The 17,078-nt window shown below is 43.4% G+C and overlaps 1 protein-coding gene across 2 annotated transcripts in view; it reads right to left on the minus strand.

Moving 5' to 3' along the window:
- MCM9 (minichromosome maintenance 9 homologous recombination repair factor) overlaps positions 1 to 15,777 on the minus strand; it is a 49,589-nt gene extending 33,812 nt beyond the window's left edge. Inside the window, exons 1-6 of one of the 2 annotated variants that reach the window (XM_069805122.1) lie at positions 14,324 to 15,776; positions 10,028 to 10,344; positions 7,961 to 8,042; positions 6,817 to 7,017; positions 1,778 to 1,903; positions 390 to 509 (exon numbers count right to left, since the gene is read on the minus strand). In XM_069805122.1, the coding sequence (XP_069661223.1) occupies positions 390 to 509; positions 1,778 to 1,903; positions 6,817 to 7,017; positions 7,961 to 8,042; positions 10,028 to 10,344; positions 14,324 to 14,639 (1,162 nt within the window). In that variant the 5' untranslated portion in view covers positions 14,640 to 15,776. Of the gene's footprint in view, positions 1 to 389; positions 510 to 1,777; positions 1,904 to 6,816; positions 7,018 to 7,960; positions 8,043 to 10,027; positions 10,345 to 14,323 lie in introns of both variants that reach the window. The other variant, XM_069805123.1, reaches the window with a different exon arrangement.
- Between the last annotated feature and the right edge of the window lie 1,301 nt (positions 15,778 to 17,078).

The raw sequence follows: 17,078 nt of genomic DNA on the forward strand, positions 1-17,078 counted from the left end.
AGAGGAGAGTGTCTGTTCAGGAGAAACCAAATGATGCTAGCCCATCACACAGTGTGAGCTCTGGAAAGATATCATATTTGTCATAGCTGGGAAGAACACTAAAAATACAGGTCCAGATCATCCTCTTCTAGCAAAGCAGTGAGAGGTGCCTCTGGATGAGGCTTTTAAGGTTCCCTGTTAGAAGCTCATCACAGTGCTCTGCTGATACAGAAGGGGCAGGACTGCCCTTCTGCAGAGAGTCATGTCAAGCCTCACATGCCTCCACAGCAGTTCTTGCTTCAGCTGTGCTCATAACAACCTGAGCACATATGTTCATGTATGTAGAAAGCCTTTATATAAACATACTCGAGTGGAAAAAGTCGTGTTCCAGCTGAAGAAGCAGCACATACCTGCACTTGTAGATCCAATTCCTGCAGTAAGCACAGAGCGTGGTATGATCTTTACTGCATACTTGAGAAACTGAGATTTCCCCGTACCTGGGTCTCCAACCAACAAAAGATGAGATTCACCTTGGGGGAAAACATTGATGTAGGAGTAGATGTTTCATACACAGAGAAAGCTATACACAAAATGCTCAGAATTAAATAATACTTCTCATTATTTGCCTAACATTTAGCACTACATATACATTACAATATGTAATTCTGTTTATGACTGCACTATTTACTGGGTGTGATAAATATATTGTTTAATAAAAGCATCTAGTCATATTGCTGCACCCAAACCAAATATTTACAATGAAATATTTTAAAAGTATTAGCAGGTATTTGACGTACTTCTTATAATGTGAGTTCATGCATTTTAGAATATTCATTTCTCAGACTCAACTCACTCTCAAACATGAAACAAAAGGATACCAGGGTTTAGTCATCATTCCACTCTTCAGTTACTTAAACTATTGCAAAAAGGACTAATAAAATCAGCAGGTTGTTTTTCCTAACTAATTCTGCTATACTGCCAAAAGTTACACAACTTAGTAATTTCAAAACAATGAATTACTGAAGTAAATAATTTGGCTACTGTGATCTCACTGAAGTGCTCTAAAATTATTTAATTATCTTCTACAAAATACAACTTCAATTCAAATATAAAGTCTATAACTTTGTTTAGCTGCTGGAGCATTAAGAAAATCCTGTATTTGTATATACAGACATACTATTTTAGCATTATTATGACCTACATAGATTATGACCTGTGTACCACCTGGCACATGGCATATTTGCCATCTAATAACAACAGAAGGAGAATCAGCAGGCAGATAACTTACAGTAACAGAACTAAGTGAGATGTGCTGACAATCACAGATGGAAAAGTCTGGCAATAGGAAGTAAAATGAATCCTTTAATTTTTCCTTTCAGTGTACTATAGTGATCCACATTAAGGAAACATTAATATTCCATCCTTTGGTGCCAAATACTGCTGGGAATATTCTACTAGAAATCATTTCAAAATGTCACTTATACAATAAAAAGTGAGTTTATGTTTTATCTAAAACAACTGCCTTTAATATTCTACCTAATGGAATCCTGAACGCCTGCTTTTACTGGGTTTTATTTAGGAAAAATTAAAAAGAGGAAGTCTAGACACCTACTTTATTTGTCTGAGATTCTGGAATACTACTCAGCATTAATCAAAAATTGCTCTCACTCAAGAAAATGGGATGATTATGCTTCCAAGACCTTACTGATTATATTTTGGAGGAGGGAGGGATGCGGGTGAAGACAGGGATGGGAACAACTGTTAGAAAGGATATGATACTATTAGAAACAATACTAACCTCTGATTCGAGTTCCAGTAGCATCAGTCCTCTGTACACCGCCAGCAAGCACCATGGCTACAGCCAACTTCACCAGGTACAATCCAAAAACTTGAGGACATAAGCTAGCCAAAATTTCATTCCTCCCTAGAACAGGAGCAAAAAATGGCACTCAGCACCGCCCTAAGAGTAAAACTTGGTTTGCCATGGACTCCTATGTACACTTGAAGTGCTATGTACACTGACAAGTAATTGTCCTACATCCACAGTCCTATGTACACTCACAAATAATTTGGGTCTGCTTCCTGAACAAGAGGAACAGGGCAGGGAGGAGATTTTTTTATTATTATTTTATTTCTTAAATGGGACCTGAAGCAGTTGTTTGAGCCAAACTTCCTTCATTAGGAGGAAGTTAAGTCTTCCAGGGTCACAAGCAGCAAAGCCAATCCTATTGCAATTTAAGGAATGTATGGTCTGGATATCATGAGAAAAGGCACTAAGGAAATTCCATCATGCAAATTCTTTTGTTTCACAGATAAAAGTGTGGGGCTATGAAGAATAAAACTTAAAGTTTCCAGACTTCAAAATATCCCCTTGAAAACTGGTGTGTTGTACATTTAAGAAAACTGAGATAGATAGATAGATAGATAGATAGATAGATGAAGTATTTTGCCCTAAACCTGTGCACCCATAGCATGGCTCCTTTTCTCATTGTTGTCTTGGATCTCCTTCTCCTTTGACCCTTCTGTGTCAAAGGTCCCTCTCCTCCTCCCTAGCATAGTCTCTTTCCAGCAACAGACTATTTCAATCTGTTATGATAAAGTTGTTGGCTTGGAAGATGTGTAACAAAATTAATTCTGTCCTTTAAGATTCTGACACTTAACAGCACATAAGGGATCACAGGTTTAATGCCATACATTAGTCCCATTGCTAGGGAATAAAAACCTAGGGAGTGACCAAGTTTGAGTTCTTAACTTCATGTTTTAAATTTAGATGCAAGTGCATGCTACTGGCAAAATGTGTAGGCACCTAATAGATGACTTGAGGCATATGTGTTTCTTGTGGAGGTCTTCTGAGGGAATTAACACATCTTTGTCCAGAAATGAAATTTTAAAAACTTGGTCAGCCATAGCATAACTCAAGACTTAACTCCACAGTTGCATCTATTTGACTTCAGATTCATTTGCCTTGTCAGTGCTGAGCAGCTCAGCAGTTCTGCTTCTTCCTAGATAGTATCCAGAAAAAATAAAGTCACCTGCATAAGTTCTCTCAGAGGCCTACCATGGTAGACTTTCTCAGAACACCGAATACAAAGCATCAGGAATTGACTGACATAAAATGCAGTAGTAGCTACCATTATCTCTTGAAAAACAGTACATGTACACACATCCTGTTGTGAAATGGCCTATACCTTACACTCCTTAGTCAAATTTGATCTCTGCCTTCAATTTCAACTCAAATTCAGACAAACGGCCTGAAACAGACATCTTGGGCAGTCAGGGTCCTTCTAATTTCCCACCTCAATTTTCATGTAGCCACTTCATATTAATTTATTTATTCTGAATGGGCAATATATGCATAATATTGCATAAAACCACATTGCTCCCTGCAGGCTTCCAAAAATTGTCCTGAGAATGAAAGATTAAATGGGACTTTCAAAGAGGATCCTGAATTACTTTCTGAACAGTTCTAACCAGAGTGGTAAGAAATGTTCTCGTTCCAAACAGCAGGAGGACGAAATGTTCTCATTCCAAACAGCAGGAGGGTAGCAATTAAATTGCTTTCCAGGAAATGCAGTTCTGAAGATCTTTGTCATTGACAAGATCTCCAATTTCTTATGTGAGCATGCTAATTTTTAAGCTGGCATGGGCAACATTCCCACCTGCTCTTCCTCCTGTTTGTCTTTTAAGAAGAAAGACTAAGCCCTTTTCAGGGTTTTAAAAGACAGAGTGTTAGCCTGAGACAGTTCAGTGACAGAGATCCTGAAGAGTCCATTGAGCTTCCACACGGTTCAGGAGGAGGCACTCAGATTATGGAGACAGACAGAGTTCCAGACACAGGTCTGCTGATTCCTAGGTGGTTGACTGCAGACTATGGTTAAGTTTAGGACCCAGTGTACTAAACACTGTGGCTGTTCTGGAAGCCACTGTGAATTGGGAGACTCTCTCCATATTTGATAGGATGCTCCACAGCACCTAAATCAAGGGTCTAGGCATCCAAGAGTTTGGTTAAAGATGAGATGTGCTAAGCTCTGTGGTAAAGAGTCACAGTTTAATTTGGGATGCAGAGACAGTGAGTCAGATCCCTTGCCCCAGAGTCAACAACTATGCTGACTAGAAGCTGATCTGGTCTGCGCTATTTCGTCTAAGAGGTATGCTTTTTCTGTCTTGATTATAAAATGCTTTTCTTTTTTTCCTTGATAACTTGTATTATTTCTCATCAGAGAGCAAGCAGTCTAGGAGGTTCCTGCAGTGTGTGGAAGATAACTTCGTGACACAGCTGGTAGGTGACCCTTGCTAGACCTACTGTTTACAAACAGGGAAGGACTGGTGGGAGGTGTAATGGTCGGAGGCTGTCTCAGGCTTAGTGACCATGAAATGACAGAATTCTCAATTTTTGGTATGGCAAGGAAGGTGGTCAGCAAAACCACCACTATGGACTTCTGGAGGGCAAACTTTGGCCTTTTCAGGACACTGGTTGAGAGAGTCCCTTGGGAGACAGTCCTGAAGGGCAAAGGGGTCCAGGAAGGCTGAACATTCTTCAAGAAGGAAATCTTAATGGCTCAGGACCAGGCTATTCCCATGCACCACAAGACAAACCGCCAAGGAAAACGACCAGCCTGGCTAAACAGGGAGCTTTTGCTAGGACTCAAGAAAAAAAGGAGAGTTTACCATCTTTGGAAGAAAGGGCAGGCAGCTTCAGGAAGAGTACAGGGATCTTGTTAGATCATGCAGAGAGGAAATTTGAAAGGCAAAGCTCAGCTAGAACTCAATCTGGCGACTATTGTAAGAGACAACAAAAAACATTTTTACAAATATGTTAACAGTAAAAAGAGAGCCAAGGAGAATATCTATCCCTTATTGGATACAGAGGGGAACATTGCCACCAGAGATGAGGAAAAGGCTGAGGTACTTAATGCTGCTTTTGCCTCAGTCTTTAATAGTGAGACCAGTTATCCTCAGGGTACTCTGCCCCCTGAGCTGGAAGGCAAGGATGGAGAGCAGAATATAGCCCCCATAATCCAGGAAGAAATAGTTAGTGACCTACTATGCTGTCTGGACACTCACAAGTCTATGGGACCAGATGGGATCCATCCAAGAGTACTGAGGGAGCTGGTGGAGGAGCTTGCCAAGCCACTCTCCATCATTTATCAGCAATCCTGGTCAACAGGGGAGGTCTCAGACAACTGGAGGTTTGTCAATACGACGCCCATTTACAAGAAGGGTCAGAGGGAGGATCCGGGGAACTACGGGCCTGTCAGCCTGACCTCAGTATCAGGGAAGATTATGGAATGGTTCATCTTGAGTGCGCTCGCATGGCACGTGCAGGACAACCAGGGGATCAGGCCCAACCAGCATGGGTTCATGAAAGGCAGGTCCTGCTTGACCAACCTGACCTCCTTCTATGACTAGGTGACCCGCCTAGTGGATGAGGGAAAGGCTGTGGATGTTATCTTCCTTGACTTCAGCAAGGCCTTTGACACTGTCTCTTGTGGCATACTCCTTGAGAAGCTGGTGGCTCATGGCTTAGACAAGTGTACTCTTCACTGGGTAAAAAACTGGCTGGATGGATGAGCCCAGAGGGTTGTGGTGAATGGAGTTAAATCCAGTTGGCGGCAGGTCACAAGTGGTGTTCCCCAGGGCTCAGTATTGGGGCCAGTTCTGTTTAATATCTTTATCAATGATCTGGATGAGGGGATTGAGTGCACCCTCAGCAAGTCTGCAGATGACATCAAGTTGGGAGGGAGGGTTGATCTGCTCGAGGGTAGGGAGGCTCTACAGAGGGATCTGGACAGGCTGGATCGATGGGCTGAGGCCAACTGTATGAGGTTCTACAAGGCCGAGTGCCGGGTCCTGCACTTGGGTCACAACAACCCCATGCAGTGCTACAGGCTTGGGGAAGAGTGGCTGGAAAGCTGTCTGGCAGAAAAAGACCTTGGGGTGCTGTTGACAGCCAGCTGAATATGAACCAGCAGTGTGCCCAGGTGGCCAACGGCATTCTGGCCTGTATCAGAAATAGTGTGGCCAGCAGGAGCAGGGAAGTGATTGTCCCCCTGTACTGGGCACTGGTGAGGCCACACCTTGAGTACTGTGTTCAGTTTTGGGCCCCTCACTACAGGAAAGACATTGAGGTGCTGGAGCGTGTCCAGAGAAGGGCAACCGAGTTGGTGTGGGGCCTGGAGCACAAGTCTTATGAGGAGTGGCTGAGGGAACTGGGGTTGTTCAGGCTGGAGAAAAGGAGCCTGAGGGGAGACCTTATCGCTCTCTACAACTACCTGAAAGGAGGGTGTAGCGAGGTGGGTACTGGTCTCTTCTATCAAGTAACAAGTGATAGGACGAAAGAAAATGGCCTGAAGTCGCGCCAGGGGAGCTTTAGATTGGATATTAGGAAAAATTTCTTTACTGAAAGGGTTGTCAGGCATTGGAACAGGCTGCCCAGGGAAGTGCTTGGGTCACCATCCCTGGAAGTATTCAAAAAGTGCATAGACAAGGCACTTCAGGACATGGTTTAGCGGGCATGGTTGATGGTTGGACTCAATGATCTTAAAGGTCTTTTCCAACCTAAATAATTCTATGATTTCTTGTTAATGAATGTTCCACAAAACATTTGACTAGAAAGCTCAAAAGAAGGAAGATCAATGCAGTATGTTTGGTACTTTTTTCCCCAGTAATATTAAAGTAAGAATTTCATATTCCTGTACTGGAAAAAATATATTATTTGATGAATGAGTGGTGGGATAGAATAATGGGGGGAAAATGTTTTCAGTCACTGTATTTTCTCACTCCTGATTTCATCTCTATCCACTCATGTGTCCTACTTAAAAGCTTTCAACTACTAACCTGCTAATGGATCATTCCTATGCTTTTCCCAGAAGTCTTCAAATTCCTTGCGGACTTCTTCATCAGTTACAACCCCTGCTAGCTGCTCATTGTTTACTTTAACATAGTTGGCTTTCAGAACAAGCTCCAAGTCACAGCGTGCACCCTCATGGAAAGGTTTCCACCTCTGCATTACCACTCCATACACTGTGATGTCATCTCCTGGAGGTAACAACAAAAATTAATCAAGTAACATCTGACTTGAGATATGCAGATGTGTCAGTTGGCTGTAATGCATAATAATGCAATTGAGATCCTGTGTTACAGTTAATAAGGTTAAAAAACCCAACAACAAAAAACAAACCTCCTGCAGTTACTGGAAGCCTAAAACAAACATTAAGTGGATTGCTTATGTCTATGGTAGGAAGTTGCTATGTCTTTCTACTTCTGTTTAAGGTAAATGAATTCTTAAAGGTATATCTCTGCTTGTTTCCTCTTTTAGACAAGAGGAATTGACAGTAAAGTGTAGAAGCTCTTCTTTCAATTAGATTTGCTATACAAAAAATTTAGTCAAAACTTATTTGACTTCTGATAACTTTTGTGATGAATTCCAGAATCACTCATTAACATTCTGGCTATAGCGTTCTTCTCAGAAAGTACAACCAGAAATTAATTTCTTGTGGAGATGTGCCTATCTGAGAATTTTTAGTCCATTCTTCATACATCCTCCTGCCAATTAGCTTCCTTTCTGAATGCCAAGTAGCTTTTCCACCTGCAGCTCTCTTTAGATAGGAGGTCAGGTTACCTAGCTCTCTGAACCTTCAGAGGGGCACTACACGCTGTGTGGTGGTGTGGACCAGTTTCCTCAGGAGGTTTGGTGTTCCCACACTAACAAGATTTAATATACTTTCTGTATGTCACAATACCTTACTTATTGAAACTGATCTGTCAAACAGTCAAGATGTAACATGAGGATGTATGACATTTTCTAGAATAGTCCTCAACTGCCATGCTAACGTCCAAGCTGAAACAGCAATGTGACAGATGAACCTATCTCATTTAACAAGCCCTCAGCACTGACAGCTTACTTGGCAAAGATTCATCTCAAATGGAAAAATAAAAATGCTTGTGGTACAAACATATGTGATATAAGCTGTATCCCTACCAGACTTGCAACTGTCCACTAAGTCATCTTCCAGAACAACCACCATGCAACGAGGGATGCTTCCAACAGACAGTCTTTGAACCTAGGAGACAGGAAGGAAAAGCACTTCTTAAGAACTGCACCTTTCAAAAGCCATTTATAGCTGCTCTGGCTTAAGGACCTACATTCCTTTCCTGGAACTGAGGTCAGTCCTTGCTGCTACTCACAAAACTTAGTGAGCATGCCACTGCTGCCACGAACTTAATAATGGAAGTTTAATGCTGATATTAATGGAAACAGGATTGGGTATTAAATTAGCTGAAGGTGCTCCATCCTGGGAGGTACTGTGTGATTTCAATATCTTGCTGAAGAAAGCTCACTAAAAGAGGTCATTTGAAAGAGCTGATTTTTTTTTTTAATAATATGAGATATTTTTAGATACTTCTTCAATATGCAAAGTTTACTTTGGGTACTGAAGCATGTCCATGGGTTAGATAATCCTTCACTGAAGTATATACTGAAAGATTATTCTCTATATTTTTCTGGTATTTAACCATAATTTGACAGGTTGACATATAAGTTTACACCTAGGTGTCAAGGATTAAATCAACAACAGGAAAAAAAAACAATTCACAGACAACCAGACAAATGTATATTGACAAATGTGCCAGTAACTCCTGTAATTCTTTTTCTTTTCTCCAGGGCAAAGTCTATGCAATCTTGTCACAGTCTATTTCCAACCAGCAATCTTTCCATTACACTTAAAGCTCGCAATAGTTTTTAGAATATCCACTGCACAAGAACAACAATCAGAAGTACCTTTTCATTCTGCAGCACAGGTCATACATGCTAGAATTCTAGATTTATTCACTCTCTAGTGCCTAGGAAGGTTAATTTACCCTTGTGTATTATCTAAATGGCCACAGGCAGTTCACATCACTGTCAATACTGGTGGCACATACAGTTACTTGCAGAGCTCAGTAGGAAACACAAGTGAAATTCATTCCTGGTTTAACTTTACTGTGTTTAATAAGCTTATGCTGCTGAAAATCCCATCATAGAGATCTGTGTGTCACACAGTAAAACAAAAAAACCCCTATAGAAACCATATGTCAGAAACAGTCATTATATGAACCTGCAACATTTAAGAGCTTCATTTCTAATATCATATATTTCTGTTTTCATACATCTTGTATGTAGATTGGCACCACCATCCTCTTAATTTATAAAATCAAAACCCTGAAATAACTGAGGATATCTTAGAAAAGATTTATTAAAAAGACACTGAACATATAAATAAACACAGAAACATTGCCTGCAATACACCCTACTTATTCTCAATTTTTGTACAGTGTAGATTTTCCTGTGCCAGTTTTTAGTTATGCGCTACCGTAAAAAGAGGCCCAATTGTTTCTTACTCCTCCAGCTTAGCTGTACGTCCACCCAGGGCTACCTTCAGAAAAAACAAATGCAAATTCTGTAAGGATCACATATTCAACAATTGTTGAATTCAATATTGACTGAAGGGAACAGACATTTGTAGACACCATGTATTGACCATACTGCACTGCTACACCTGGCCTTGGCCACCACTGGGCTATATTTAGTCCTTAGAAGCAGTGTTGAACATCAGCATCACGTACAGTAAGCGCTTAGAGAAACAACGCACACTTGGTATTGTAAGGATCCAACACGGGAGTTTCATCTGTGCACTGACCCCAAGTGTTTTGTACAATATTGAATGGAGTTACCTAATAGTGGAAATCGAGTCAACATGTGCCTAAATTTTTAACTCTTTGACTGGAAATCTCTGACTAACAGGCTGTCTGCCTTGTTTTAGTCTTCTCAGGCATTTGTTTTAAACAACAGTAGAAGCTGTAAAACTTTTCCACTTATCTTGGCATTTAAAACTTATCAATGAAAATGGGATAAACTTAATTCTGATGTATGCATGAACAGTCTCACTAAAATTAGCAGTTACCTTATTCCAGCAGGAAATTAAGCCCCCCAAATGCCTTCTTTAGTACTTGGAACAGCTATACCTTAATACCTTCCCCTTTTTCTCCTTTTTTTTTTTTTTTTTTTTACCTGTTCCTGAATTTTTATTTCTTGGTAGTCTCTGCAGCAGGTAGGAGAAGAGGTTGTTCCAGAGAGACACGTGAACTTGGTTGAGTTGCAGCCTTCTTCATTAAGACAGGCTGATGGACGACAGAATGCGTAGTACTGTTCGAAGTCAGCCTTGACAACAAACACATGCTTGCACTTATTGCAGATGTAACTCCGTTCAAACTCCAAAACTTTCACCAAACTGGTACGTATGACAGTTCCAGTAACAGACAAAAAGTGACCCACATCCCTGGTTTTAGGAATGTGCTCTCGAGTCAGCTCTGGGCAAACAGGCAAACCTGTTAAACAAAAATACGTGCGGCATAAGGCTATGCATATAAAACATGGACCTACAATGCAGTTAAACAGAAAGATTAGAAAAAATGCCAGACATATTAACAGTAGCCATTGTTATTACTGTTTCATAAATGTGATTCAACAATTCATCTGTTGTACCATAAATCTGATTCACTGGCCTCAAATTGTGAAAATCATCAGACACTGAGCACTAACAGAAAATGTAGCCATTTTACTCCCCTACTCTTGCCAAGGGCTGAACAGTCATGAGCACTTTCCTTTCATGGAAATAGATCCTGATGTTCTCAGATCTATTTATTAATTCAAATGATCTTTTGGCAAATGCCATTTATTCTGCAATTGGTTTATCTGAATTACAAAATTTTAGTTTTGCTACTTAATTGTGGTTCTATGTTATTCCCACAGCTAAACAAGTGTAACTCCTAATCTTGTGTGAATTCTCAAGTCTAAGCAAATTTAAAATTCATAGCCTGTGAGCATTTGACCTTAAATCTAAACTTCAAGCACAAGGAAGATGGCATAAAAAGAATATAAAGGGGCTATGAGCACAACCAAAGCAAATTCACTTTTATGTTCAAATGAATAGTGACAGAACATTTTCGTGACATTTGCTCTCCTTTAATTCCACCCCGACAGCCAGTTCTGTGGTGTACTGATCCCACTCCAGTCACCAGTGTGGCCGTCACTTAGCACCACAGGGGCTGAGATCCTCAACAAGATTAATCTACTTCAAGAGCCGACAAAGTCTTTATAAAAGTAAATGGTCTCTGAAATGCACACCTGAGGATAGCATCAAAATATTGCCTCTTCAGAAGTTAGTACATGAACTACAACATACTAATAATTATCAACTTAAAAAAGAGATTACCTGCTCTTAAAATAATTTTTTAGCTTTACTTCCAAAACAGAGCTAGGAAACAGAGATGTAAAATAATAAATCTGCTGGAAAATGATGTTTCTAAGGGGATGAAAACTATTTGTGCATTTAGGTCAAATCCTCTTAGTAGCATTGGCTGCTAAAAAAAAGACATCATATATTTATTTCAGTGTTTTCAAAACTAAATGCTTTATTTCACACATGCTGAAACATTCTGTTTTAATGCTTTTAAGCAAAATGTTTGATCTTTTGCTTTTGTTTGAAGAAAATATTTTAAAATATTAAGGTAATTTTAAAAGGTAAAAGGATAAAGTAAAAAAAAAGTAAAGTAGAAAGGAATTAAATAATCTGGAAACAAAATAAAGCATTATGTAGAACTGCAAACAAATTTTTCTGGCTGACTGTAACAAAGCTATTTACATATTCTATCAAACCTGTTGAAAATTCTTTTTCTCCCACAGATTTGCATTTCTATTCAGTTCAGGCAAAAAAAAAAGATAAAATCCATTATTTTTCCAACTTTTTGGGCATCTTTGTTTCCCAGCTCGGTATTGGTGCAGCTCAACAACCTTTGCAAAATACAACACATCTTACACTAGAGAGAGCTGCAGCACTGTTGTCAGAATGTATGTATGATATGATCATCTCTGTGAATATTGAAGAGATGAGTCCGGACAGGGAAAAAAGAGCCTTCATTCTGATCATATTAGACTGCTTGACAAACTCTTTAACTGAGTATGCGCCTCTTTGAATCAGCTTTACTGTATTAGTAATAATGTGTAAAACTGAACTATTAGAAGCAGCTTGGCCATCAGTAACAGACACAGCAGCGCTCAGGCTAATGGGAAGTAAGGAAAAATCTTTTAATGGATTTGTAGCAAAAGGAGAAGTTATACAATCAAATTCCTACAATGCTACAATTCAGATAAAGAACTTCATCTCTTACTTTCTTCAGTGAACCTGGGGTAATCACCCATTATTAATCATTGCATATTCACGCTCCCTGAATCCTTCTTTGAACTCTTAGATGCCCTGTCCATGTTGGTATGAGCGTGCCAAGATTACATTCTTATACCTAGCATAAGCAAAACCACTTTTCCTCACTTCAGTCCAAGCCTGACACACAGATTCCTTCGGCCCCACTCCAGGCAGTTGCCTGCCACTCCCACAGAGAAGAGTGCACCTCGTCCTCATTCCCATTTGATGTGGGAATGGGAAGCGGCACTCCAAGATGAGAATCCTGAAGGCAATCGGAACCCAGTATTCACTTAAAAGGTAACAGTATCATGGGAAAATGTGGGTGGAAAAAGCCCTGCAGATCATTTAGCTTATCGTTTTTTGTTTCTTCAGTAGCCACCCTTTTGGTGGTACAGAACATAAACCAAACTACACGGACAGATGTTCTTTTGATCCAGCTGGACCACATGAGGATAACTACCCCCTGCTCTTCATCAGTTTCTCTCCAGTTTAGTGATGGAGTAATTTGTGAGTCTGACAACTAACTTCTTCCATCAACGATCAGACTTGCTTTTGTAAGTTATTAAAACTATTTGATCAAATGTGGCTAATTTTGCCTGACGTTGATTAGAGAATATTCAGACAAAACATCACTGTGGGAGGAATGGTAAGCTCCAGCAATAGGCTGATAATAGGAGCAGGAATGTCTCAAAGACGCAGCTACTCACGCGGCAAACATCTACCCCTTGCTTTACTCCTTCCAGTACCTCCTGGTAGCTTATAAAATAATCATACTTGGAATAAAAATAACCCTGTTCTCATGCTGAAGCTGTGACTGATGCAAATGCACTGGGGGAAGTGCATCCTAGAACACTGGGGAAAAACTTTTAATTCACTCCTACTTCTATAGGTACAGGGAGGGAAAAAGTTTTAATTCACTCCTACTTCTATAGGTACAGGGAGATGCCAGACATTTCAAATTTTAGTACCACGCAGAGGCCATCCTTGTACACCACATACTCAGCAGTTGGATACAAACATCACAACACCTAAACAGGTAGCAAGCTTTTTTTTTTTCCCCCTGAAAACCTTGACAGAATAGCATTTTGAGAGCCACAGGCTAATTATATTTCTGATGTATGTGTTCTAATGACAATATTCTTAATGAAATTTACTGGTGTGAAACACAGGTCTATTTAACAATTGGGATTCATCCAAGTTCAAGCTGCCAAAAGACTGAATGATCATAAACCACTCCGGCATGGGGCAGAGGAGGGAAACACAGGTCACCAGCTCCTGGCTTTGCAGACTAGACAGCTCCAAATAGTTAAAATCAGAAATGACCAGAAGGGACTGTGCCACCACTGACCCCAGTTCCCCACAATAGGCAAATAGGCATTTTAACCCCCGAACCTGCACTCCACACTTACCACACCCCAAAGCTACTAAAAATTTCATAGTGATAAGGAATAATGGCATATCAACTTGTAGTGAAAAAAAGGACAAAATCCTCTATTAACAATCATGCCTTCCAATAGTTTGTTCCAATTTTGTAACAAGTAATTTTACAACAATTAGTTAAGCATAAAATTTGAAAAATTCAGATTAAATTGTTACGAGACAATTAAAAATGTAGACTTTGCCTCTTCTGGGAGATGGCTGGAGCCAACAAAGACCATGAGCCAACTGACACGGTAAGGAAGTCAACCTGCAAGAAAATCTATGAACTACGTACCTTCCCCTAAAACTCTTTTTTTTTCTTTAGGCCCGACTAACAAGAGAAATAACATGAGACCAACTGCTGATTTGAGGAGTCTTTTCCCCACGGAAAGGCTTTGGTGTAAGTCCTGACCCAGCAACAAATGCTAACCATGACACGCACGCCATCATGGATGGCCACACCTTTTTTCCAGGTTGGTCCACGCAACCACATGTGCTTGCACGTGTTCTTTTCTGTTTAATAAACACCAGCCATTCGCTATTGGTTCAAACACTGAAGCGGCAAGAATTAAACCTGCTTCTTCCCATGACGCTCCAACAGTTTGGCACGGAGTAAGGAAATTTGGCAACGCTGACTGGGAGATGCCCCCGGGGTGCCTCGCTGCTGCCCCCGCCCCGCCGCTCACCTGAGACCCTGACGTGGAGGTTCTGCTTCACGCTGAGCTGTGGAGGGGCGGCGGTGGTGGCGGCCTGCAGCGCTGCCAGGGCGGCCCGGCGCAGCGCGCTGTCGAAAATCGGGAGGACCTCGCTGGGGAAAGCGTTGAAATACTCCCCGATCTCCATGTTGGTCTCAAAGAGCGTCAAGGCGTCGACGACGACGGGATAGTGCGCCTCACTGTCGGCCTCCCTCAGGATGCCCAGGATGTCGTCCCTGTGGTGCTCCAGCACGTAGGACTCGAACACCTGCCCGATGAGGTTCACCTGATCCGCGCTCAGCACCATGTTGCGCCTACAAGGCGGGCCGGTGAGGTAAAGCGGTTACGAAAAGCCAGGCTTTCCGGTAAGGACACGCGCCAGCCGGAAAACTTTATTTTTTCACTCAGAAAAGGCCATCACGGGAGCCAGGAGAGAGGAGGGCGGGGCTGGCGCGTGCGCGGCTTCATGAGCTTGGGCAAGCGGCACCTCGTTACAACGCGCTCCGACAGACAGACAGACCGACCGACCGACAGACCGGCCGGCCCGGCGGGATGGCGGCGGCAGCCGCCGGGTTTACGCCGCCACACGCCGCCCGCCGCTTCTCACAGACGGCTCCCGCCAACCAACCGCCCCGCCCCACCCCGCCCAGCCCAGCCAATCAGCCCCGCCCCACGTCCGTCAGTCACCCTCGCCCCGCCTCCCGTCAGTCAGTCAGTCACCCCGCGGCGGCGGCGGGCCGGCCTCGGCTTGAACGCCAGAAAGTGGACCCGCCCGGCGACCCGTTCCCTCGCTGGGCGGTGAGGGGAGCCGGCGGCGGCAGCTGGTCCCGCTGCGCTCCGCCTCGGGCGGCGGCAGGCTCACCGCAGCGCGGAGCCAGGCCTTCCCGCCCCGGCCGCCGCCAGCACGGCAAGTTTTGAAGGCGGCGAGGCGAGGGCCGCCCGCCCGCCCGCCCGCCTTGCGGAACGCGCTGCCCCGGGCGCGTCCCCTTCCGCTTCGCCTCCGGGCAGCGCGGGCCGCGGCTGCGCTCCCAGCGCCCGCACCGGCGGCCCCGCCGGAGCGTGTGTGCGGGGCAGCCCCCGTCCCTGCCGGGCGGAGGCGGGCAGGCTCTCCGCGGCCGCCCCGCTCTCCCTCGGTACCTGCAGCGCCGGCCGCCGCCGCTGCCGCCGCTCCTCCGGCCGGTTCCCGCCGCCGCCGCAGCTCCCTCACCCGGCAGGAGAAGCGACTCCGTCCCCGCCCCCTCCGCGCCGCTCCACGCCCGGGCCCCGCGGCTGCCGAGCGGGGCGGAGAGCGGCCGGCGAGCCGCCAGCCCGCGGGGTCGGAGCCGGGCGGGGTTGGGGCCCTTCCCTCAGGCGCCTCAGAGGCGGCGGGAGGGCCGGTCCCCTCGCCGGGAGCAGCTGAGGAGCGGCGGGCCCGGGTCCCCGCCGAGCAGTGCGGCGGCCGGGTGCCCTGAGGGGAGAGGAGGGCGCTTGGTGGGTACGGAGGGGATCCCAGCTGCTGCCGTGGACGAGAGATAGCACCAACGGGTTCTTCTGTCAACGGGGCTGCACGCTGTGGTGTGGCTAAAGGTCTCGGTCGGCGTTCCCCCGTTACAGAGGGACGCTGCTCCTGTGTACGACGCGGGAGGACTGCAAGTCGAGGGGGGGAAGAGGGGTACTGTGCAGCAGGGGTAGCCCCAAGGCAGCCGAAGCTTGTATTTGCTGCTGCTTCCTGCAGCCCACCCCGCTGCGGCTTACACGGCCCATCAAAACTGAATTTGGCTTCTTTAAAGCGAGCTGCCTGACAAACCAGTCAATCCCCCCTTCTTCGTGAGGGCATGTCATAGCAAAGCCTGAGGAGTTTGGGGATTTAATTTTTAATAGAGCCAGAAAATAGGGTTTGCTGGAGGCTCTAAATCTTTCACTTTTGCCCAGAATTTACAGTGTGGTGTTCTGAATAGTTTTGTATCCGTATGTTCTTTTCTCTGAGTGTCTGTTGCAACCCAGTGACACGCTTGAACTGTTTGAAATATTTTATCTTTTAAATAGTTACTTCTGTTTCAAAATTGAGTTCCAGGCATAAGGAATGAAACTGGATTCCAGTTTCTCCAGCAATATGCCTCTTTATTTCCTCTTCAGTTACTTGGCAGCATGTGTGTGCTCTTCTAACAAGTGCTGTGCACGCGTGTATAAATTCTGCCCCCATTGAGTTCAGTGTAAGTAGACTGTCCTCTGAATTACTACATGCATTTTCTCAGTACCTCTAATGTATTTAAGTATCTTTTTCATATATGTATTCAAATCTTGTGATATCACAGAGAATAACTTAATGTTCCCTTCACTTCAAAGTGCTTGAGGAATCTTAAAACTTCTTAAAACTGAGCTGCTCACTCCCAGGACTTCCCATTGTTGGCTTGTATTAATGATGCATTATTGATAGGCAATCAAAACAAAAATCATTGCCCATGTAAGATCTTAACCAAAAAGCATACCACACTATTGCCAAGGTATCAGAACTATGCCAATTATAATAAAAAGATATCAGAAGAAATGTACAAAATCTATATTTTTAGAGTTGGTGGAGGGGAAAACCAATGCTTTTCAAACAAAAAATATCCTTTAGATCCCTTATTTTCAAGTTGTGATGCATGGCTTCAATATGTAAAGAAACTGCCTCACCTGCCTTAATTAAACTAAGATAATTAATTTGAATGTGTAGCATATTTTTTTCTCCCAATCATATTTAAATATGTGATCATAAGGAATAAGA

The sequence above is a fragment of the Haliaeetus albicilla genome, chromosome 17 (assembly GCF_947461875.1).
Source record: "Haliaeetus albicilla chromosome 17, bHalAlb1.1, whole genome shotgun sequence".
In the NCBI taxonomy this organism is placed as follows: Eukaryota; Metazoa; Chordata; class Aves; order Accipitriformes; family Accipitridae; genus Haliaeetus; species Haliaeetus albicilla.